Source organism: Humulus lupulus, chromosome 1, assembly GCF_963169125.1.
Source record: "Humulus lupulus chromosome 1, drHumLupu1.1, whole genome shotgun sequence".
In the NCBI taxonomy this organism is placed as follows: domain Eukaryota; kingdom Viridiplantae; phylum Streptophyta; class Magnoliopsida; order Rosales; family Cannabaceae; genus Humulus; species Humulus lupulus.
The window spans coordinates 54,954,911-54,978,268 of record NC_084793.1 but is presented as its reverse complement, the minus strand read 5'-3'; the positions used below and the strand labels follow the sequence as shown (position 1 = coordinate 54,978,268).

The window sequence follows — 23,358 nt, the reverse complement described above, 5'->3', positions numbered from 1 at the left end:
CATGAAGAAAAAGAACAAGGTCTGAAGCATAACCAAAAAACAATCAGGGAAGCAAAATCTTCAAAAGAAAGAGTAATAATAATATTATTTATAAGAACACACACGAACAAACAGAATAGGCACTCACCTATGCAAATGAGCATTTATTGTAGGAAATCAAGCTAGTTAATGGTTGACAGATGTTGACAGCAAGGAATTTATGTTTCCAATTGTTGTTTCAGTTTCCTAGTCTATTTATTGTATTTAATTTTGAATATAAAGGGACTTAGATGTATGTTGTATATATAGCCTAGTTCTATATTGCAAAAGATAAAGAATACAGAAATAAAAATAGTTTCTCATACCATTTTCTTCATGGTATCAGAGCAATAGAAGCTCAAAATTGGGATTTATTTTTCAATTTTTCTCCAGCCCTCTCTTAAAAAATTAGAGTTTGGTATTCTTGAGGTTCAATCCTAGAAAACCATTTTTGAGTGTTATTCTATTCTCACCTCCAGCCCAGGGAGATTGCCCAGCTTCCGATCGGCGGAACCCCGAACTCTGGTGCCCAGCAAAGCCGCACGTCAGCCCCATGCGTCTCCGTCATCCTATGCCAACTACGCCACGCGTGTAGCCGTGTGATTGCCTCCGACGACCTCTTTTTCAAGCGTCTTCCTCATCTCCAGCGCGCCACTCATCCGTGCTCCATTGCCTCGTCTCTGCTGGTATTTCTCTATGGCAAAACAAAGCTCTTCACAATATTTCTCTTTAGTTGCACAACAAAGCAACACTCATGTACTCCAGGTTATTCAAACCCTTCATACCCATTGGATTGTGAATTCCGGTGCTTCAAACCACATGACAGGTGATAGATCACTATTTTCATTTTTAAGCAAATGCTCCAATGATAGCATTGTCCGCATAGGAGATGACTCGTGTTAGAGAATAGACGAAATTGGGACCATAACAATCACACCAAATCTTGTTTTAAATTTTGTTCTTTACGTTCCCAAACTTGATTGTAATTTAATCTCAGTGAGCAAACTGAATAGAGATCTTAATTGTGAAGCTAAGTTTACTGCTATTTTTTGTGTTTTTCAGAATGTGGAATCGGGGATGATGATTGACCAGGCTGAGTTCAGTAAGGGTTTGTATCTGCTAAAAATCAAAACCCCCGAGTCTAACCATGGAAATCTTTGTTATCTCTCTCAGTATCAATCTCTTACATCAGTCAACCAGTCCAATAAAATCAGTACAATCACATTATGGCATTACCGTCTAAGTCATCCAAATTTCGTGTACCTCAAACACTTATTCCCATCCCTAATTGTCAATATAAACCCTCAGTCTCTCCGGTGTGACATTTGTCAATTTTCTAAGCACTCTCGTCACTCTTTTGCCCCAAGACCTCATCAACCCTCTCATCCCTTCTCACTCATTCACGGGGATATTTGGGGACCATCCAAAATTCAAAATATCAGTGGGACACGTTGGTTCTTGTTACTAGTTGACGATCATAGCCGCTTAAGTTGGACATTCCTCATGAAAGAAAAGTCTGAAACAAATCAGATTTTCCAAAACTTCCACAAAATGATTCAAACCTAATTTCAAACAAACATTCAGGTATTAAAATCCGACAATGCTCGTGACTTCTTCAATTCTGTCATTGGATCGTATTTGCAATCGCATGGGATTGTTCATCAAAGTTCCTACGTCGACACACCACAAAAAAATGGTGTGGCCAAACGCAAAAATCGTCATTTACTTGAGGTAGCTCAATCCTTACTTTTTTCATCTCATGTTCCAAAAAGATTCTGGGGTGAAGCTGTCCTCACAACCACCTATCTCATACATAGAATGCCATTTCGAATCCTAAAGCTCAAAACTCCGCTGCAAATCCTTCTTGAACCATATCCTCACTCACATCTTGTGTCTCAAATTCCCCTTCGTGTCTTTGGCTGTGTTGCATTTGTCCATGTTCACTCCTCACACCGAAGCAAACTCGATGCCCGCGCCACCAAATGTATCCTTCTTGGCTACTCATCCAATAAAAAAGACTATAAATGCTATTGTCCAATTTCCAAAAAGTTGTTCCACTCCATGAATGTCACTTTCTTTGAAGACTAGCCTTATTACACCAATTCTACAATTCCGGGGGAGAACCATAGTCAGGAATTGCGAAATTGGGACTTTGTTTCTCTCATTGACAAGTCAGTTGATTCTCCTCCGAATACCTCTCCTAACAACACAAATCTTCCAAGGACATCACCAACTCCTTCTATTGCCCATACTCCAAACTATTCAGTTGAATCACATGAGCCAAGAAATTCTCATTCAATCTCTTCAAGTCCTATCCACATTCCAAGCAAAGAGGTCTGACCTCATCATTCAGCCAAATCAAATGAGCCAAGAACTCCTCATCCAATCTCTTCAAGTCATGTCCCCATCCCAAGCAAAGAGATCCAAGTTTACTAAAGGAGAAAGAAACAACTAGCAAGCATTGAACAAGCCACTACACAAACTCAGCAAGGTTAAGAATATGACCCGATCCCATTCATCCTTGAAAAAACACAGGAAGATGCTAGACTTGAACCTATTATGGAAGAAAATGTGTCAAAGATTTGAACATCCTCATTGCTCACAAAAAGGGGGTACGCTCTTGCACTCAACATCTCATTCACAATTATTTGAGTTACTCAAGCCTATCTCCTACATATAGAGCTTTTATCACCTCTTTGGACCAAGTTAAGATTCCCACATCGGTCCAGGAAGCCCTACAGATTCCTGATTGGAAGGCTGCCACGATGGAAGAACTTAGAGCACTTGAAAAGAATGAAATATGGATTCTCACAGAACTACCTCTTGGCAAACGCATAGTTGGCTGCAAATGGATCTTCTCAGTCAAGCATAAGGCGGATGGAAGCATTGAAAGATTCAAGGCCCGCTTAGTGGCCAAGGGATTCACTCAATCCTATGGCATTGATTACCAAGAGACGTTTGCTCCTGTTGCTAAGTTGAACACCATCCGAGTTCTCTTATCGATTGCAGTAAACAAAGAATGGTCTTTATTCCAACTTAATGTAAAGAATACATTTCTTAACGGAGATCTAGTGGAAGAAGTATACATGGATATCCCTCCAGGAATTGAGGACAAATTCACTAAGGGAAAGGTGTGTAAACTCAAGAAATCCCTTCAGGCCTCAAGCAATCCCCTCAAGCCTGGTTTGACAGGTTTGCGAAAGTTCTAAAGGGAGATGACTACACTCGGTGCCAGTTAGATCACACTCTGTTTGTAAAACATTCAGCAGGGGGAAAACTAACGGTGTTAATAGTTTATGCCGATGATATTGTGGTTACTAGAAATTTCATGGAGGAAATTACTCATCTCAAGTAGCTTCTCTCCAGTGAATTTGAGATAAAGGATCTAGGAAAATTAAGATACTTCCTAGGGATGGAGGTAGCAAGATCCAGCCTAGGCATCTCAGTCACTCAGCGAAAATATGTCCTCGACCTCTTACAGGAAAGAGGGATGATTGGACGCAAGCCAGTTGACACTCCGATGGATCCTAATACCAAACTTGGAACACAGACAGACGGAATAAAAGTTGATCGAGGAAGGTACCAACGTCTCGTGGGAAAATTAATCTACCTAACTCACACTCGACCTGATATAAGCTTTGTTGCAAGTGTTGTTAGTCAATTTTTCAATAATCCCGCAGAGGAACACGTGGATGTTGTCTATCGAATTCTTAGGTACCTCAAAGGAACACCAGGAAAAGGGCTAATGTTCAAAAAAGCTTTTCACAGGGATCTTAAAATCTACACAGATGCAAATTGGGCAGGTTTTGTCACTAACCGAAGATCCACTTCCGGATACTGCTCCTATATTTGGGGAAATCTCGTATCTTGGCGCAACAAGAAGCAGTAGGTAGTAGCTCGCAGCTGTGCTAAAGCAGAATTTCGTGTCTTAGCACATGGAATTTGTGAAGGAATGTGGCTGAAACACTTACTCGATGAACTCAGAATCCGCCTTGAAGACCCTATAAATGTTTTTTGTGATAATCAATCAACTATAGCAATTGCAAAGAATCCAGTCCATCATGATAGAACCAAACATGTCGAAATTGATCGTCATTTCATCAATGAGAAGATTGAAGGCAAGATCATCACCTTGAAGCATGTTCCCTCAAGACAACAGGTAGCTGACATCTTAACCAAAGCTCTCCATCGCCCTGATTTCAGTGAACTCAACTCCAAACTCCAAACTAGGAATGTTTAGCATATATCATCTAGCTTGAGGGGGAGTGTAGGAAATCAAGCTATCAAGCTAGTTAATGGTTGACAGATGTTGACAACAAGGAATTTATGTTTCCAATTGTTGTTTCAGTTTCCTAGTCTATAGGGATTCCTATTTATTGTATTTAATTTTGAATATGAAGGGACTTAGATGTATATATAGCCTAGTTCTATGTTGTAAAAGATAGAGAATACAGAAATAAAAATAGTTTCTCTCATACCAATTTCTTCATTTATACAACAATACATAAATTAATATATGGAATACCAACCGAGTGCCAGAGCAATGTCTGTTAAGGCTATTCTCCATATGTCCAGATATTGTTCAAAGAAAATATAGAACACAGAGTACGGAAAGATTTGCATCTGCATCAAAGAAATATTGTAATCATACATTTGTCTAAATAAGAAAGCGACGCTGCTAATAGAGAAGGAAATAAAAAAAAACCCAGCTAAAGAAATCGTGCAAAGGAACCAAAAAATAAATAATAAAAAGGTCCCACCACTTCATCCTGCCTTATAATTTTTAAAACAAGCTTGATTATATGTTATTATGCTTCAATTCCACCACGATGAAAGAAGTGTTTTGTCATGGCCACATATGAAGGCAATAGCATTTTGGAAAGCAAACATCCACAATAAGAAAGGGCGGGGGAGTGCAGGTTAAAAAAAATAAAAATAAAAAGCAGTCCTAAAAGGAGCACAAATAATTGGAGTTATGCGCTTGATTGAAATAAAACCTTCAAAGATGCAGAAACTCGTGAGCTGAATTCCCTTGCAGCTTTTATTGAGTTGACATAATCAGCCTGATGAAAATGGAAGTTACATACAATAAATGCAACGAAAGTTTAGGTGCAAAAATAATCAAAATAACAATATTGCATAAATTAAAAAACAAACAAACAGTTATACTTGTTTGTTCACTGGTGTGTGATAGGTACGGAACTCAGAGGCTTGTATAATACCACTCTCATAACCTGAAAGCAGGTCAGAACAAATCTTTAGAAACTCACTCAGCTATTAGGAATAGAAAACCATGCAGTTTCTAATACAGTATACATATAAAAACATCTTAATTTGAAGATAGGTTATGGTGAAATCAAAGACTGCTAATCTTACAGACCATTCAGATCCAAACTGTTGGTATATGCCCCGTGACCACCTTTTGCACAATCAGCAGATGGTAGTGCATTCAGGAACCATGGAAGCTTCTCCATAAATTGGACTGTAGATGGACGATCATTGACCAAATCCGAGTGGCGAAAGCACTGTTAACAATTTAAAACATCAGTGCCTCACCTTTTCATTAAACATTTACTAATGCGATAATACCTCATATAACACCTTACAACTATAGACAATCAATTAAGTTTAAAGCAACCAGAATAAGGGTGCCTTACTGTTGTACAGTCTTTGCACACTCCACCTAAGCCACAAGGAGATTCATCAGGTGAACAGCATGGTGGCTGGAAAGATAAAAAGATCCACTCAGTAATCTAATGGTTCATATGGGAAGGGGGAAAACTACTAGAGTAAAGACAGAAAACTGTTCAAATGATTAGTTAATGGAGATAGAAAAATAACCCAGATGACTACCTGATATTGGACGAATCAGTACAATAGTGGCAGATATTATGAAGTATGCAAGAATGACATTTACAATATTTAAAAATCTACTCAACATACCCTCACCCCTGAATTTAAAAAAAAAAAATTAGATAAAAAAGAAAGAGCTTAAAATCATATAATTAAAGGGTGAAAAATTATTTATGTGTGCATTGATATTTATCAGTAAATGAATGCACATGCATAGAATAATAATTACCGAACTCTGATCAGTTTAATTTTTAGTGCACTATGTCCCTTTTTATGAAAATGAAGTCTTCACCCCAAAAAATAATAATTACAAAAAAAAAAGTGCCTATGAACTTAATTGACAATAAGCGATGTTTTGGGTTCTATCTGATCTACATTTCAAAGTGCATCAAACAAAAGCTTGGCAAAATAAAAACTGGCTTAGCCAAGAGAAAAATTGTATAATCATCGGGTTTGCCCACATGCACGAATAAAAATTTATAACTTAGGAAGTCAAACTACTAATAGCAAGCCCCATGTCCTGGGGAAGGAAAAGGATATGACCAACCTGATCATCAGGTGGGCAATAAGAGTCATTAGTAAACTTCCGACAGCAACCAAAAGCCTCTGGTGAGGTCCACACAAGAAAGTCATCAAGCCAAGATGCAGCTGGCTTAGCAATGTAGCTTGATTCTGGTGTTGAAGATGCTCTTGATATCTGCAGTAGGAAGGATAAGAGGTGTATGGTAGATCCTTCATTCTTCATTCCTTATACATAAAGATTTATTTTGTCTTTCTTTTCCACAATTGAAAAGGTTTTGAAGCATCATCAAAAGAGGGAGAACTATGGACAGGACATATGCCAATAAGTAACGTTCATATAAGGCAGAAAGGGAGACAATACAAAAAATTGCAATCACTTACAGGACCAGGCTCGAGAGTTGTAAAACTGGGGTTTAACGACATTATTCTCAATCAAGTGTAACAAAATATGAAGGAAATTGATATGGAAAATAATTCTGCACATCCAATTCTGCATCATATTGTGCTGGAGACATTCTATTACCTCATTCAAAAGAGAGTTTGAATCACAGCCACTGATAGAGCATAATTTGTTTGTTTGCCTTGATTGTGAGCTGACAAGACAAAAATGACACTAATGTAAAAATATAATATTCCAAACGAGCTCATTAATGACAAGGATATTATAATAAAGTTACAGCTTTACTAATTAGAAAGGAATTCTGTACTTTTTCTCTTCACCGTGTTAAATGAAGACATGCAGGCAAACGGAAGCCATAGGAAAAAGGAAAATAAAAAGGAGGAAGGAATTCATATGCGACCCATTTTAACAAAATACATAGCATTGTGAGTCACAACTGTAAAGAATGAAACCAAAATGTTGAAACTATAAAAAAAATCTCATTTGCTTTAGATCTGTGCACCACATAGACTATTTCCCAATTTAACACTAAACAAAATAGCAATATAGTCATACCTGTAGTTGAAATCCTTAACAACAAAATACAAAGGTGGTCCAACTCTGAGATGCTTAGAAATATTATCAAAATACCCCTGCAGAAAGATAAATCAACCATGAAAACAAGACATAAGAATTAATGGAAAGAAAAGTTCATTATAAGATAGAGAAAGACAAAAAGTGAAGAGCAGAAGAGAAAACCTGAAGGTATGAATCACGAGGAAGTACAATCTGCTGCTCTAAACCAGGCTCAATTCTTGTAGATAGTGCCTACAAGGATAAAATATGTGAAGAGTTCACTACATTGTGTACTCAGAGAGCTAAAAGTTAAAATGGAAAAGTAACTAAAGGGAAGTTTGTAGATCATAATGAACTTACAATGCTTGCTAAAGTAAATGCTAAAAAGATTGCAATGACAACCATCTTAACAGCCCAAATTCCAAGAATAGGGGCATGAACTTCCTACAACAAAACATAAGTTAATTGAAAGCAACAAACAAGATACATAATAGCCTATTGTGTTCTCAACAAGAAATTGGAAACTAAAATATCCAAACATATTAGTGATCTCCCAATAAAATTGATAACACTTTATAAATCAATAAATTTAGTCTCTCTCCAATAGCAAAAGCATAAATTCATTTTAAAATAAAATACCTCCATATATCGGGTCAGCAAATCAGTTCTTCTGTGACTGCTCCCTGAAAAAGACACTTACGTTACTTTACCAGAATTTGTACCAGTTTGCAACTCAAAAAAAAAAAAGAAAGTAAGTTGCTTAAACACAATAGATGACAGACATAATACAGAATAAAAGCTTCAAAAGAATACCTTCACTAGAATCCCCAGACAAGGAAGGGATCTTTATGCATGGAAAACAATCAATCCTGTTATCCTCAGCTCTTGAAAAGTCAAAAACAATCAAGGCCACAAAAGCAGTAACTTGCAGAAAAAAGTCCAATAGAACAGCCAAAGCTAGCAAATGAAACAGAATACATGAGACAAAAGTTTAAAGGAAATAATTTCTAACAGACTTGTGAGAATATTGAAATGAAAAATCAGCAAGGCACCTGCAAACATGGAGAAGACTCGGCAAGCTGGCATAGAAATGAAACTTCCAACTGCAAATGCTAGAATCTCAGATAAACTAGCTAGCGTTATGGACGGACCAACTTCAACAAGTGCATTACTTATTCGTTGTTCTATAGGTAACTCCAAGGATTGACGTTTAACAGCATGCACCAATATACACATGTTATCTACACCTACCTGATTACAGTAGCCAAAAGGAAGAAGAAATTAGATTATATAACATGAATACTTGGCCGAACAGGTAAAGAAAAGAGGGTGGAATAAAAGGTTGATCAAAACACTAGCATCATAAAGCTTTGCTATTTCATAGGGTACCCTTTAAAGGGGAGAAAATAATATTAAAAAATGAAGAGGAGGCTTTGTTATCTGATTTTGTAGCCACTTTATTGAGCTTTGTTAAAATATACAAAATATAAAGCATCAAAAGCCACAGAGCTGGGAAGATCTAAAATAAAGTATGAAGATGAAAAAATAAAAATTGAGACACGCAAAGATAAATTAAGGTCAATGCAGAAGAAGGGGTAAAAAAAATATGTGGATGTAGTGGCCAACTAGAGTCATATGACTGATGATTCCCATTTTATATCTGGAGTCATAAGACTTCGATTGATTTACATTTTATGTATATTTCTATTTTTGAAACTAGACTCCCCGGCATGTTCACATAATTAACTTCTTAGAATCTCAGTACTTTACTAGAACCAACTGGGATCATTAGTCAATAGTCTCTCATCACTCATCATAATAACTATTAACAATAGTACAAGGGGTAATGAAAGAAAAACTAGGGAGGTGAACACTTCAAGAGACAACAGGGACTGGTTTTCCAGCTTGTCCTACTATAGATGTGCGTAAGACTAATAATATAGACTGAAACCTCCATTATACTATATCATTTACTCAAAGACACTAATTCAAATTCCAAATAACTTAGAGCCAGGAAAAAGAAAGCAATAGGTTACATTATAAATACAGACTGAACCCCCATTATATTAGATTATTCACTCAAAGATACTTATTAAAAAATTGTAAATAACTTACAGCCAGAACAAGGAAAGGAATAACTTCCATTATAATTAATGTAGATTTAACTCCAAGAGCACTAAAAAGTCCCACAGAACCAAGGACAGAAAGCATGACTAGAACAACTCCTGAAAGACCAAGAAGCACCTGGAAATCAGTAGATCAAGATCAGTGACATATCCAATCAAGCATAAAGCAATTATTTGAAAACTCAACCATAACACGAAAGATTTTATTCTACTAGAAAGCTTTAGACATCGAGATGAGTGAAAATTGTAGATACGTAGTAACTCTGTGTGGAGGAAGAATGCATAGTTAAAGTAAAATTCTGCAAACATTTATTAGTCTATGTAAACGAAACCCAGATTTACCTACAACTAAGACTACCATGTATCAAAGAAAAAAAAAAGGAAAGGAAAGGAATTCAAAGAAGAAAAAAGTCTCAGAAAACCCCAAAATATGAGTAAAAATTCAGGACAATGAGTCCTAAATCAGAGAATCCACCCATCATAAGGATCGTGAATATCTGTCTGTTTCAACCCAGTCCTCACAAGTTATTTAAGTTTCAGCACAAGCCTCTGCAAGTTACATATGTTTAGTGACTCGATAAAGAGCACCAGACAGTGTGTTCCCTTGTTTCACCTGGGTTTTTACTTGTGTAACAGGGTAACGAATGATAACATATTGATGCTTAAATCCATAGCCACATGCTAGTGCTCATATGGTACCCTTACAGTATGCATGCATGACATACCAAGACTCTAAACTCTGGAACCAAATTGTTAGTGTTATCAGTAATAGCAGAAGAACTAATACTGTGATAAAGACATATAAACTTAGGATTACCTCTGTTTCTGCATTTTTTTCTTAGAATTACAAGAACATCCAATTTATACCATCAGGCTTGTATGGTAACAAATTTACCACTTACAGCATGTTCTGAGATAATATTTTTCCAAAATTTTAAGTTAAAAACATAATAACAGATGCTAACAAATTTATCTTTTCTGACTCTTTGAGAAAATATTTTCCAAAATGATAGTTAGAAATTTGTTAAAAGGTTGTTACCATTTTCAAATCTAGTAGAGTAATTTTGTTGTTCTTGAAAACACACGTCAATTCAAGGTAAAATTACAGGGCAAGAAGTAGATGACAATTGTTCACAAAACTAACATTGGAAAATACATGCACAAGAAATAAAGGAAACTTAAATAAAAGTGAAGTTAAAGGCAAAATCATACCTTGGATGAGAGGTAGAAAGAAGATAATCGAGGAGCATCTCCCAAGGTCACTGATATGTAAGCAAACATAACAAGATAGCTTATCTGAAATAATGTGAGACATGTAAGACTATGTTTTATTTTGTTATATTTAAAGCAAACTCATTCAATCATTAATGATTAAATAAACATGGTCGATCAATTTTATTAGCAAATGGAGCAATAAAGTATCAAACATACTGTAAACAAGAGAAGTATTATATACAAAAACAAACTTATATTTATTCCCCCTTACCTCCCACCCTCACCAAACCAACCCCACCACTACCCCCACCCCTCAAAATAAATAAATGTAACATTGCTGAAGACTTACCACTATTGTTATAACATCTGCAGTACTCTCTCGTTTTAACTCCTCCTCAATTGAACTCTCAGAAGAAAATGCAAGAGTAAGATTGCTAGAATGAACCATAGGCAGCAGTTCCTCCTATCCTCAAAAATAAAATTGCAAGAATCATTTCAAAGGAAATCACATGGGGTTATGAACTTATGAATGGCTTGCTTTTAAATATTTAGTCTGTTTTTAAAAATAAAATGAATGATGATATTCTCAAAAAATATTGACAGAACAACTTCACTCTCCATTCAGCTTATAAATACAAAACAAAAGCAGCAAAACAACCAGGAAATAGAAATGTGGGCCATACAAAATGTGGACGGTTACGAAAATAGAAGCAAGGAGAACACAGTAACCAAAGCCTTCTTTTTCATAACACTTGCTTTTTAGAAATATCTAGACAGCTTAAATGAAAAGAAGCCAGGAGATTTTAAAATTAAGCCACTTCACCAAGTATAGAACAGAGAATAAATAAAGAAAATATAATTAAATCCCCAAAAGAAACCCTGTTCCTTTTCTGTTCAGTTTGTCTGAAGTAACTAACAAATTGCTTTAAAAATGCATATCAACTCTCAACCCAGATAAGATATTACTTACGTTCATTTACTATTAGAATTTTTTTACGCTAAATTATTTAGGAAATCAGTTACTTGAACCCAGGATAATTTTGAAGCCGGGTTATTGTATCCCTAGCTAATATCAATATAAAGTTTTTTAAACCATGGGGTTGCAAGGCAATAGAAATTTGATAGGCCTCCATTGATGTTTGTTTACTCTAGGAAGCCTACAAGGGCTTAGTGTGGGGAGGACAGTAGTGTATTCGGTCTGTAGGGGGTACTTACAGTTAGTTATGTTAGCTAATTTTTAGTGGGATGGGTACACAGTAAGCCAATATAGGCTAGTATAAATAAACAGTTGGTTAATAGAATTAAGGAGGAAAATAGTGTAATCTGTACTGGAGAGGCTGGGCTCTCGAACAACCCAGGTCCCCCTAATACAATCTCCCATTTTTTGCCACTGTTTGCTCTTGTTCTGTTAGTTTGCTGCTGGATTTGATTCAATTGACAGGAAATTCCTATCAACGTGGTATCGGAGCAATCGTCCTGATGGGCCCGAAACCGCAAGTACCGATGGAAATATTTGATGCGAAATTGGAGGCACTACAGACAGAGTTTAATCGGAATTTGACGGAAGTGCGATCGGAATTTCACCAGCTGCCGCAGGAGATCGATTTCCTGAAATCAGAAGTGCAACGACTGCCGGAGATAGAGAAGAAGATGGACTTCATTGTTACTCATTTAGCTCAGCTACTACAAGCTTCAGGGAGAGCGACCATGGACGGTGTCGCAGCCAGCGCTGATCGGAATCGTCGGCCACTCGATGGGGACAACTCACCAGTACCGGCACCAGGTTTCTCCACCGCATCACCGACTCAACAGCCACCTCCAACCTGCACGGCGCCGCCAGGAGCTCCCTTCGATCCAGATTGCTCTGCTCAAAACTATGGCCAGGATTTTCGACCCCCTCGACTAGAACTTCCACTTTTTTTTTGGAGATAATCCCGACGGCTGGATTCAAAGAGCAGAGAGATATTTCCTCCTTGCCCGATTACCAGAACCTGCAATGTTGGAGACCGCCATCGTCGGATTGGACGGCGACGCTCTCACCTGGTTCCAATGGGAGAACCAGAGGAGGCCAATCAACTCTTGGGCCACTTTAAAAAAACTGATTCTCCTCCGTTTTCGCGCATCTCCAGTGGGTTCCCTTTCTGAAGAATTGCTTTCGATTGTTCAGACGACCACCGTGAAGGATTATCGAGTCCGATGGGAAGGATTGGCCGTGAGAATCTCCGATATCCCTGAACATATCTTAGAGGCTAGCTTTGTTCGGGGACTGAAAGACGACATCAAAGCCGCCTTGCACATCTTGCAGCCGATCGGACTGGGCCAACTCATGGACACGGCCCAACGTGTTGAAGAGGGGCACCAACTACTTCAATCGGGCCCAACGTTCAAGCCCATGTTGCCCAAAGGAAGTCCAAACCCTAGTATGGCCCATCGCACCCCAGGCGCCTCCATCACGAATCGACCGACTCCAACACCTCTGCACATTCCACCTTCGTGTTTCTCGACCCAGACCAGTGCATTTCGGCCAAATGGAGCTCAACCACCAAAACCAGCGTCCTTCCAGCGGCTTACTAAAGCAGAATATCACGACAAGAAGGCGAGGGGTATTTGTTTCCGTTGCGACAAGAAATTTTTCAAGGGACATGAGTGTGAGCAGAAATCGATTCAGGTCATGTTGGTGTTGGATGAAGATGAAACCCAGGCAGTTGAAGATTCTCCACCCCCTTCGCCGGATTCGGGAGAAACCGTGGTCACAGAAGAGAACCTCGCAACGTTATCATTGAATTCCTTAGTGGGTATCACTTCTGCCCATACAATGAAGCTCGCAGGACGCATTGGAAACCAACAAGTAACTGTGCTAATCGACAGCGACGCAACGCACAATTTCATCTCTATGGATATTGTTCTAGCATCGAGCATTCCGATTACAGCCACTACGTGTTACGGAGTCCTATTGGGTACTGGCGGCAAGGTTAGAACGGAGGGGATTTGCTCACAAGTGGAGCTGGACTTAGGGGCATTACGTGTTGTGACGGATTTTTTGCCATTAGAATTGGGCGGTGCGGATGTAATTTTGGGCATAAAGTGGCTGGAAACTCTCGATAATATGCAGGTTAATTGGCGCACCATGGTGATGAAGTTTGAGATGGCGGGCGTTTGGATCACTTTACAGGGCGATCCGAGTTTGTGCAAATCACCCATATCCCTCAAGGCTATGCTGTTGTCAGTAGAGAAGGAGGCACAAGGATTTTGGGTTCATTTCGGCAACATGGCAGCGGACATTGCAGTGGAACAGCGAGGTATTCCAGCTGAGATTACTGAGGTTTTGAGCAGATTTCAGCCAGTTTTTATGATGCCAGAAGGATTACCGCCAGCGCGCAGCCGTGAACATCACATCACACTTCGAACGGGTTCGGGACCCATTTCGGTGCGCCCATACCGTTATGCTCAAGTATAGAAGGCTGAGAAAGAAAGGCTAGTGTCTGAAATTGTGAAAATTTGAATATTTTTCTGTGTTTTATTATCTCAAAGAGAGGGAATATATATACAACCTAAAATCTGACCTAATAAATATAAATAGCTAATTCTAGAAAGTACACCATTAAAATCCCCTAATTTTAGAAAGAATAAATATACAAAATATTTGGTATTAATACCAAATTGATTCCTATATACAGCTGTGGTCAACTTCCTAATTACTGAAATAAATCCACACTCCCCCTCAAGCTGGGTTGTGTATATCAAACATCCCAAGCTTGCAAATTAAATCTTCAAAACTGGTTCTTGGGAGAGCTTTAGTGAGGATGTCGGCTATTTGAAATCTTGATGGAGTATAAATAGCTTGAACAATAGCATTCTCAATCTTCTCAGTGATGAAGTGTCTATCTATCTCAATATGTTTAGTCCTGTCATGATGAACAGGATTTTTTGCTATACTGATGGCAGCTTGATTGTCACAAAGCATTTGGATACTCTTCTGTAAATACTCCCAGTTCACCAAGTAACTTTTTCAGCCAAATTCCCTCACAAATACTGAGAGCTAGAGCTCTAAACTCAGCTTCAGCTGAGCTTCTGGAAACAACTGTCTGTTTCTTACTTCTCCATGTTACTAGATTACCCCAAACATAAGAACAGTAACCTGAAGTACTCCTTCTGTCTGTTATATCTCCTGCCCAGTCTGCATCAGTGTACACTCTGATTTCCTTATTTTCATTCTTCTTGAATAGCAGACCTTTTCCTGGAGTCATCTTGAGGTATCTTAGGATTCTTGTAACCGCTTCCATGTGTTCCTCTGTTGGATTATTCATGTATTGACTCACCACACTAACAGGAAAACCAATGTCAGGTCTAGTGTGAGATAAATAAATAAGGCGTCCAACTAGCCTTTGATATCTCCCCCTGTCCACAGGGGTCTGATTTGTCCCCGAGCCAATTTTCTTGTTCGACTCCATTGGAGTTGAGGCTGGTTTACACCCAAGCATTCCTGTTTCTTTGAGTAAGTCTAGAACATACTTACGTTGAGAAACAAAAATGCCATGTCTTGATCGTGCAATTTCCATGCCAAGAAAATATCTGAGATACCCTAGATCTTTAATCTCAAACTCCTTTGATAAGAAACTTTTCAACCTTACTAGTTCCTCCTTGTAATCGCCTGTTAATATTATATCATCAACATAAACAATTAGGATAGCTATCCTTTCATCTGAGTTGATTTTGACAAACAATGTGTGATCTGCCTGACATTGAGTATTTATAGCTATCCTTTCATCTAAGTTGATTTTGACAAACAATGTGTGATCTGCCTGACATTGAGTATAGCCATTCTGAATGATTGACTTAGTGAATTTTCCAAACCATGTTCGTGGAGATTGCTTAAGGCCATATAGAGATTTTTTGAGTCTACATACTTTATCCTGGTTGGATGAATTCTCAAAACCAGGTGGAATATCCATATAGACTTCTTCAAGATCTCCATTCAAGAAAGCATTCTTAACATCTAGTTGGTGCAATGGCCAGTCCTGGTTTACAGCAAGAGAGAGAAGAACACGAATGGTGTTGAGTTTAGCAACGGGTGCAAAGGTCTCTTGATAATCTATCCCATAAGACTGAGTGAAACCCTTGGCAACCAAGCGAGCTTTAAACCTCTCAATGCTACTATCTGCTTTATGCTTGATAGTGAATACCCACTTGCATCCCACGGGTCTCTTCCCAGTTGGCAATTTTGTGATTTCCCAAGTTCCATTCTTCACCAGGGCGTTGATTTCATCTTGTACAGCCTTTTTCCAACTAGGATCAATCAGCGCCTCTTGAATTGTATGGGGAATCTGTACACTGTCAAGAGTAGAAACAAATGCCTGATAGGATGGAGATAAGATTTTGTAGGACACAAAGTTGCCAATAGGATGTTGAGTACAAGCTCGAACACCTTTTCTTAAAGCAATAGGCAGATCATCATTTATATGAATAACATTATCATGACTAGGATTACTCAAACCTGAATGTATTTCTGGAGGATGTGGATCCAGTTCTGATTCATGGTGGCACTCAAGATGTGTTCGATCTTTTAATTCTTTGTCAGAATTTTTCCTTCTTTGGTAGACACGGGTCTCTTTAGGTTCTTGTTGTTGAGGCTCAATAGTCATAGGTGGATCTTGATTTTCTATGACTTGGGAAGAACTAGATGGACCTTGATTTTCCATGACTGAAGAAGTCGAAGAAGTGTCCTTGACTGGATTGGAAAATTGATCGAGAGGCGGAGTATGAGTATGAGTACCCAGAATAATGTCAGTATGGGTACCTGGAATACTCTCCCAAAGATGAGATTCATTTACATTCTCCCCCTGAATCTCAGATTTGTAGTAAGCATGTTTTTCAAAAAAGGTTACATCCATAGAGTTATAAGTTTTTCGAGTAGTAGGAGAATAACACTTATAACCCTTTTGATGGGAGGAATAACCAATAAAGATACATTTGATAGACTTAGGATCTAACTTACTACGATGTTGTGAATAGAGATGGACAAAAACAGTGCATCCAAAGATTTTAGGGTCAACAAAGCTAATGAACCGAGTATGAGGGAATAGTTGCAAAAGAGTTTGACAAGGAGTTTGAAATTTTAGCACCTTGGATGGCATCCGATTGGTGAGGTATGCAGCAGTAAGAATGGCATCACCCCAGAATAATTTGGGAACATGAGTCCCAAACATGAGTCCCAAACATGAGAGACCGAGCAACTTCAAGGAGATGTCGATTTTTGCGTTCAGCAATTCCATTTTGCTGAGGAGTATCAACACAAGAACTTAGGTGAATGATGCCTTGTTGTATCAAATAAGGACCAAAAACAGAATTAAAGAAGTCTTTGGCATTGTCAGTTTTGAGAATTTGAATCTTTGTGTGAAATTGCGTTTGAATCATAGAATGAAAGCGCTGAAATATTTCACTCACTTCTGTTTTATTTTTCATGAGAAACACCCAAGTTAATCTCGTGTGATCATCTATAAAAGATACAAACCATCTTTTTCCCAATATAGTGTTGACCCGCGAAGGCCCCCAAACATCACTATGAATTAATGAAAAAGGTTTGGATGGTTTATATGTTGATCTAGAATAACTATTGCGAGTGTGTTTTGCAAACTTACTAATTTCACAGCAAAAAGAGTTTGGATTTTTATTAATAAATAAAGAGGGAAACATTTTTGACAAATACAAAAAATTTGGATGACCAAGACGATAGTGCCATAGCATAATATCACTATCGTTATTAGAACAAGAAATGGATTGATTATTCAAAGAAAGCAAACTAAACTTTTGGGTTGTGCTAGTAGATTGAGTTTCACTCCTTAGAACATAAAGACCAGAACACATCTCAGCACTGCCAATCCTCTTCCCCGAATCCAAGTCCTGAAACACACAAAGATTTGAGAAAAATTTAGTCACACAATGGTGGTCACGAGTAAATTTACTAATAGAAAGTAAATTACAATCCAATTTCGGTACATAGAGTACAGAAGTGAGGGTTAGGTCCTTATTAATGATGACTGAACCCAAACCCTCAACTTTAGAGAGTGTACCATCAGCAATTTTGACAGTATGATTTCCTGTACTCATGTGAAACTCAGAAAAATTTGATGCATCTCCTGTCATGTGATCTGAAGCCCCGGAATCAAGAATCCAAGATTTAGTAGTTCTTTTATTGACAGAATAAGCTACTGATTTATTACCTCGTTCTGCCAACATTTCAGTACCATGAGTGGCAGCCAACGGAGTGGAGGATTGCTGTGAGATAGCTTCATTGCTGTGAGAGGGAGTTGGAGTAGAGAGGGGCTAATCTGGTGAGGAGGTCTTGGAGGTTACCTCTGAGATGGAGCTGTCTTTTTCGGCAGCCATGGTAGTCAGAAAAGGACAGAGATGGACACACAGAGAAGAGGAAAAAAAAAAAAATTTGGAGAGCTAGGCAGCGGAACCTTGCTCTGATACCATGTGAAAATTTGAATATTTTTCTGTGTTTTATTATCTCAAAGAGAGGGAATATATATACAACCTAGAATCTGACCTAATAAATATAAATAGCTAATTCTAGAAAGTACACCATTAAAATCCCCTAATTTTAGAAAGAATAAATATACAAAATATTTAGTATTAATACCAAATTGATTCCTATATACAGCTGTGGTCAACTTCCTAATTACTGAAATAAATCCACAGAAATGCTGAGAGCAGGGATTATTAGGCCAAGCACCAGCCCATTTTCGAGTCCAGTGCTCCTTGTTAAGAAGAAAGATGGCAGCTGGCGCTTTTGTGTTGACTACCGAGCAGTGAACTGCGAAACGGTGGCTGATAAATTCCCAATTCCAGTCATTGATGAGTTGTTAGATGAGCTCCATGGAGCTCGCATTTTTTCGAAGTTGGACTTGAAGTCGGGTTATCATCAAATTCGCGTTACGGAAGAGGACGTTGCAAAGACAGCTTTTAGAACACACGAGGGACACTATGAATTTCTTGTGATGCCTTTTGGCCTCACTAACGCTCCAGCCACATTTCAAGCGCTAATGAACGAAGTTTTTCGGGATTTTTTGAGGAAATTCGTGCTGGTTTTTTTTGATGATATCCTCATTTATAGTAGCTCCTTGGCGGACCATGTCACTCATTTAACGCTGGTTTTGGAGCGCCTCCATCAAAATCAGTTTTATGCGAATCATAAGAAGTGTTCTTTCAGTCAAATGAAGGTGGAATACCTTGGGCACAACATTTCAGCCCAAGGTGTATCAGCCGATCCTAGCAAGTTGGAGGCCATGCGAGATTGGCCAATACCGAGAACTCTCAAGGGACTACGTGGTTTTTTGGGTTTAACGGGCTATTATCGCAAGTTTGTTCGTGGGTATGGGAGCATAGCCAAACCTCTTACCGATCAATTGCGCAAAGATGCCTTCAATTGGTCTAGCGAAGCACAGACAGCTTTTGAGCAACTTAAGCAAGCGATGTGTTCAGTTCCCGTGCTAGCACTTCCTAATTTTTTAGCACCTTTTGTGGTAGAAGCGGATGCTTCCGGAGTGGGTTTAGGGGCTGTCCTCATGCAAAACAGCCAGCCAGTTGCATTTTTCAGCCAAGTTTTGGCTCCGCGAGCGCGCATGAAGTCCGTTTATGGCGATTGTTTTGGCTGTTCAAAAATGGCGCCCCTACTTGTTGGGACGTAAATTTGTGGTGCGCACGGATCAGAAAAGTTTAAAACATCTCTTGGAATAGCGGCTGGTTGCTTTGGAACATCAAAAATGGCTTACAAAGTTGTTGGGTTATGACTTTGATATTATTTACAAACCTGGATTGGAGAACAAGGCGGCTGATGCTCTTTCATGGGTCCATTGCGATGCATTCCTGGCAGCTATTTCAGTCCCTAACGTCATTTCTATTCCGGATCTCCAAGTACACGTAGCGACTGATCCTTTTTTGACCAAGATTATGAAGGAGCTGTCTTTGGGTCAACATGGGGGCGGGTATTCATTGGTTCAAGGGTGTTTGAAGTTCCGTGGTAGGCTGGTTATTCCTTCTTCATCACCCTTTATTCCCATATTGTTGCAGGAGTATCATGGGAGTAAGATGGGAGGTCATTCCGGAGTTTTCAAGACATTTCAGCGGGTGTCAGCCGACTTGTATTGGCGTGGAATGCGCAGGGATGTTCAGCGTTTTGTGGCTGAATGCACAGTTTGCCAGCAAAACAAGTATTTAGCACAATCTCCCGCTGGTTTATTACAGCCTTTACCAATTCCAGACCAGATTTGGGACGACATTTCTATGGATTTCATCGAGGGACTGCCGGTTTCTAATGGGTTTGATACTATTTTAGTCGTGGTGGACAGATTAAGTATGGGCACTTTATTCCTTTAAAGCATCCGTTTTCAACAGTCACTGTGGCAACTGTTTTTGTGCGGGACGTGGTAAAGTTGCACGGTATTCCACGTTCCATAGTTTCAGATCGCGACAAATTATTTCTGAGTTTGTTTTGGAAGGAGTTGTTTCGTCTGCAAGAGACAGCTTTGAAGCAAAGTACAGCTTATCACCCTGAGTCCGATGGGCAAACGGAAGTGGTTAATCGTTGTTTGGAGACGTATCTTCGCTGTTTTGTGAGCTCCAAACCGAAGCAATGGATGAAATGGTTGGCTTGGGCGGAATATTGGTATAACACTTCATTTCATACGGCGGCTAGTATGACACCGTTTCGGGCTGTTTATCACAGGGACCCTCCTCCACTACTACGGTTTGAGCAGTTTCTTCAGCAGCGAGATGATATTTTGGTATTGTTGAAGCAGAATCTTCATCGGGCCCAACAGAAGATGAAATGTCAGGCTGACAAAAAGCGGCGTGACGTACACTACCAGGTCGACGATTTAGTCTATGTCAAGCTCAGACCATATCGGCAGCGAACATTGGCCAAGCGGTTGAATGAGAAGCTTTCACCTAGATTTTTTGGCCCTTTTCCAGTCACAGCTCGTGTGGGAGCTGCTGCTTATCGTCTCCAATTGCCCCCAGAAGCTACCATACACCCAGTATTTCACGTTTCCCTCCTTCGCCCAGCTTTGGGACAAGGACAGCAAGCTTCGGCATTGTCCCCAGCCTTAACAGCTGAGTTGGAATGGCTCTTGGAGCCTCAAGAAGTGCTAGAGATTCGCCCAGGAACACAGAAAGAACACCCTCAAGCTCTCATTAAGTGGAAGAACCTGCCAGATTGTGATGCTACGTGGGAAGATTTTAACGTGATTCAAGAGCAGTTTCCCAACTTTCACCTTGAGGACAAGGTGAAGCTTTTAGGGGGCGGTATTGATAGGCCTCCATTGATGTTTGTTTACTCTAGGAAGCCTACAAGGGCTTAGTGTGGGGAGGAAAGTAGTGTATTCGGTCTGTGGGGGGTACTTACAGTTAGTTATGTTAGCTAATTTTCAGTGGGATGGGGTACACAGTAAGCCAATATAGGCTAGTATAAATAAACAGTTGGTTAATAGAATTAAGGAGGAAAATAGTGTAATCTGTACTGGAGAGACTGGGCTCTCGAACAACCCAGGTCCCCCTAATACAATCTCCCATTTTTTGCCACTGTTTGCTCTTGTTCTGTTAGTTTGCTGCTGGATTTGATTCAATTGACAGGAAATTCCTATCAAAATTCTTCCTGGAGCATTACAAAATAAATAACAATAAAATGAATTTTCATCTAATACATAATGTCCAGGAGGTTCAGTGCAAACTAAAAAAAATAAGCTGCACTAGCTAATTTGAGTGCCACATGCACTCTAGAAGGTGAGAGACAAACCATACAAAAGAGAATTGAAGCAAGAAATTCAAACATATATAAAGAATGTAAAAAACAAATCACCAGTTCTCATACCTTTGCTAACTTTATAAAAGCCTTTTCCCAGGCAAGTGACCTCCCATTCTCACCTCCTACTTTGTCAACCGCATTATTAACTGGGTAGGTAACAACAAATGCAGAAGCCTGAACATTCAAAGATTAGTTATAAATCACTAAGTAGCAAGATACCTGAACAGCATATAAATATCCTTACCTCTGAATAATTGTTGCCAGGAAATCCTCCTAATGCAGTGCTTGGATCAAGTGGAGCCTTGAATGCACTCAAACATGTGTCGGCGGAAGAGTAATGCTGAGGAAAGGAAGTAGAAATGGATAATATTCAATTAAACAATATAGTATAAATCTTAAGAAATAGAAATTATGTAGCTACAAATCAGATACAAGGGGAAAAAACACTTAACTAAGATGTACTTTCAACCAATAAATACAGAAAAATTGAGCACAGAAGAGAAGAAAATACAGAAACAAAACTTTCAGAAAAATAATAAAATAAAAATCAAACACTTCAGATCACTATTTCAAGTAACTCAATTTTGAAATTCTAATCCATAGAACCAAATGCTAGAGACAATATGATATTGAATCTTGCTTCATGAAAATGTATACACGAAATAAGCACAAAAAGCAACCAAACAAAACATTGGGATAAACTAAAACGATGGCATACATACCTGAAAACAATATTCAGCATGTTCGACTCCTCCATACATGTCATAGTTATCAGGGTCCATTTTGTAATACTATAGACAGAGAAAGGGGAATATTTTAGCTTGAACTGCACTTATTCTAAGTGACAAAATTACACTTATTCGAACTACACAATATTTAACCTGCAGAATACTTTGAGTGGCACAATCCTGGCCTAGAGGCTTCATGCAAATGTCAGTCAGAGAAACTGTTGAACCGGAGTAATTTGCACGAATTCCATCAACCTATCAAAAAGTGCTGTATAAGTGACTAGTGGAATACATGGAAGGAATGTATTGCCTCTCAGATAAGCAAAAAACTCATTGAAAAGTAGCACCAAGCATTTATACTACCTTATTCTGTATTTCAAAGAGCAACTGAATATTATCCTCTGTAACAATACTTGGTTGCTTTCCCAGATGCGGATCAGGAATGGTTGCAATTATGAGCTTCAATCACAACAAATTAGAGGAAATTTTTCAGGAAAAAAAAACAGTGGGATTATATCAGGAAAGTTGATGTAACAAAAAATTATTACAGATCATTACAAATCATCAAAATCCTTTATGGGGCATCAGGATTTTTTTTTAATGACCGAACACACATTGGGGTTGATATAGTCAATTTATACCCATATTGTTGCTCTGCCTAATTGTGACACAGTAAAACATGTTAAGCACGTTCCAAGTCAAATTGCACAAATAGTTATTTTAACCACCAACAGAACAATACAATATTGCATGGAATGATGACAATGTTTTCCCTTGCAAAATAAAGAAGGTCAATAAATAAATAAAACCATGCAAGCCATAGAAAAGTAAGACTTTATAAAAGCAATATTGAAACCTGTTCAATCCTGTAGAAGGGAGCAAGATGGCTGTCAAAGAACTGTTTCTCTTCTGCCGCCCTACTTCCAGGGCCTACCCAAAGCTGCAATGATTTTTACATCAGACTTCCACAAATAGACAGGACATAGTTTTGTGGCAATAAAAATGCAAAATCAATCTCGAGAAGTTTCTGCATATTGCACTTTTTAACGAGTGCAACTGCAACTTGTACCAATATAACTACCGTCAAAACAATATTTTTTATACTATGAAAAACAAGTTGGAGAAAGAATGCGG

At 38.7% G+C, this 23,358-nt stretch overlaps 1 protein-coding gene across 2 annotated transcripts in view; it reads right to left on the bottom strand.

The window, feature by feature from the left end:
• Positions 1 to 23,358, bottom strand: part of LOC133792637 (uncharacterized) — a 41,870-nt gene that overhangs the window by 2,429 nt on the left and 16,083 nt on the right. For both annotated transcript variants that reach the window (XM_062230549.1, XM_062230545.1), the window contains exons 11-32: positions 23,081 to 23,164; positions 22,588 to 22,683; positions 22,378 to 22,479; positions 22,219 to 22,287; positions 21,741 to 21,836; positions 21,563 to 21,670; positions 11,039 to 11,152; positions 10,687 to 10,770; positions 9,464 to 9,592; positions 8,401 to 8,599; positions 8,162 to 8,305; positions 7,988 to 8,031; positions 7,709 to 7,792; positions 7,532 to 7,600; positions 7,349 to 7,425; positions 6,917 to 6,986; positions 6,419 to 6,568; positions 5,676 to 5,741; positions 5,399 to 5,543; positions 5,188 to 5,252; positions 5,016 to 5,081; positions 4,548 to 4,641 (exon numbers count right to left, since the gene is read on the bottom strand). In XM_062230549.1, the coding sequence (XP_062086533.1) occupies positions 4,548 to 4,641; positions 5,016 to 5,081; positions 5,188 to 5,252; positions 5,399 to 5,543; positions 5,676 to 5,741; positions 6,419 to 6,568; positions 6,917 to 6,986; positions 7,349 to 7,425; positions 7,532 to 7,600; positions 7,709 to 7,792; positions 7,988 to 8,031; positions 8,162 to 8,305; positions 8,401 to 8,599; positions 9,464 to 9,592; positions 10,687 to 10,770; positions 11,039 to 11,152; positions 21,563 to 21,670; positions 21,741 to 21,836; positions 22,219 to 22,287; positions 22,378 to 22,479; positions 22,588 to 22,683; positions 23,081 to 23,164 (2,155 nt within the window). The remainder of the gene's footprint in view (positions 1 to 4,547; positions 4,642 to 5,015; positions 5,082 to 5,187; positions 5,253 to 5,398; positions 5,544 to 5,675; positions 5,742 to 6,418; positions 6,569 to 6,916; positions 6,987 to 7,348; positions 7,426 to 7,531; positions 7,601 to 7,708; positions 7,793 to 7,987; positions 8,032 to 8,161; positions 8,306 to 8,400; positions 8,600 to 9,463; positions 9,593 to 10,686; positions 10,771 to 11,038; positions 11,153 to 21,562; positions 21,671 to 21,740; positions 21,837 to 22,218; positions 22,288 to 22,377; positions 22,480 to 22,587; positions 22,684 to 23,080; positions 23,165 to 23,358) is intronic.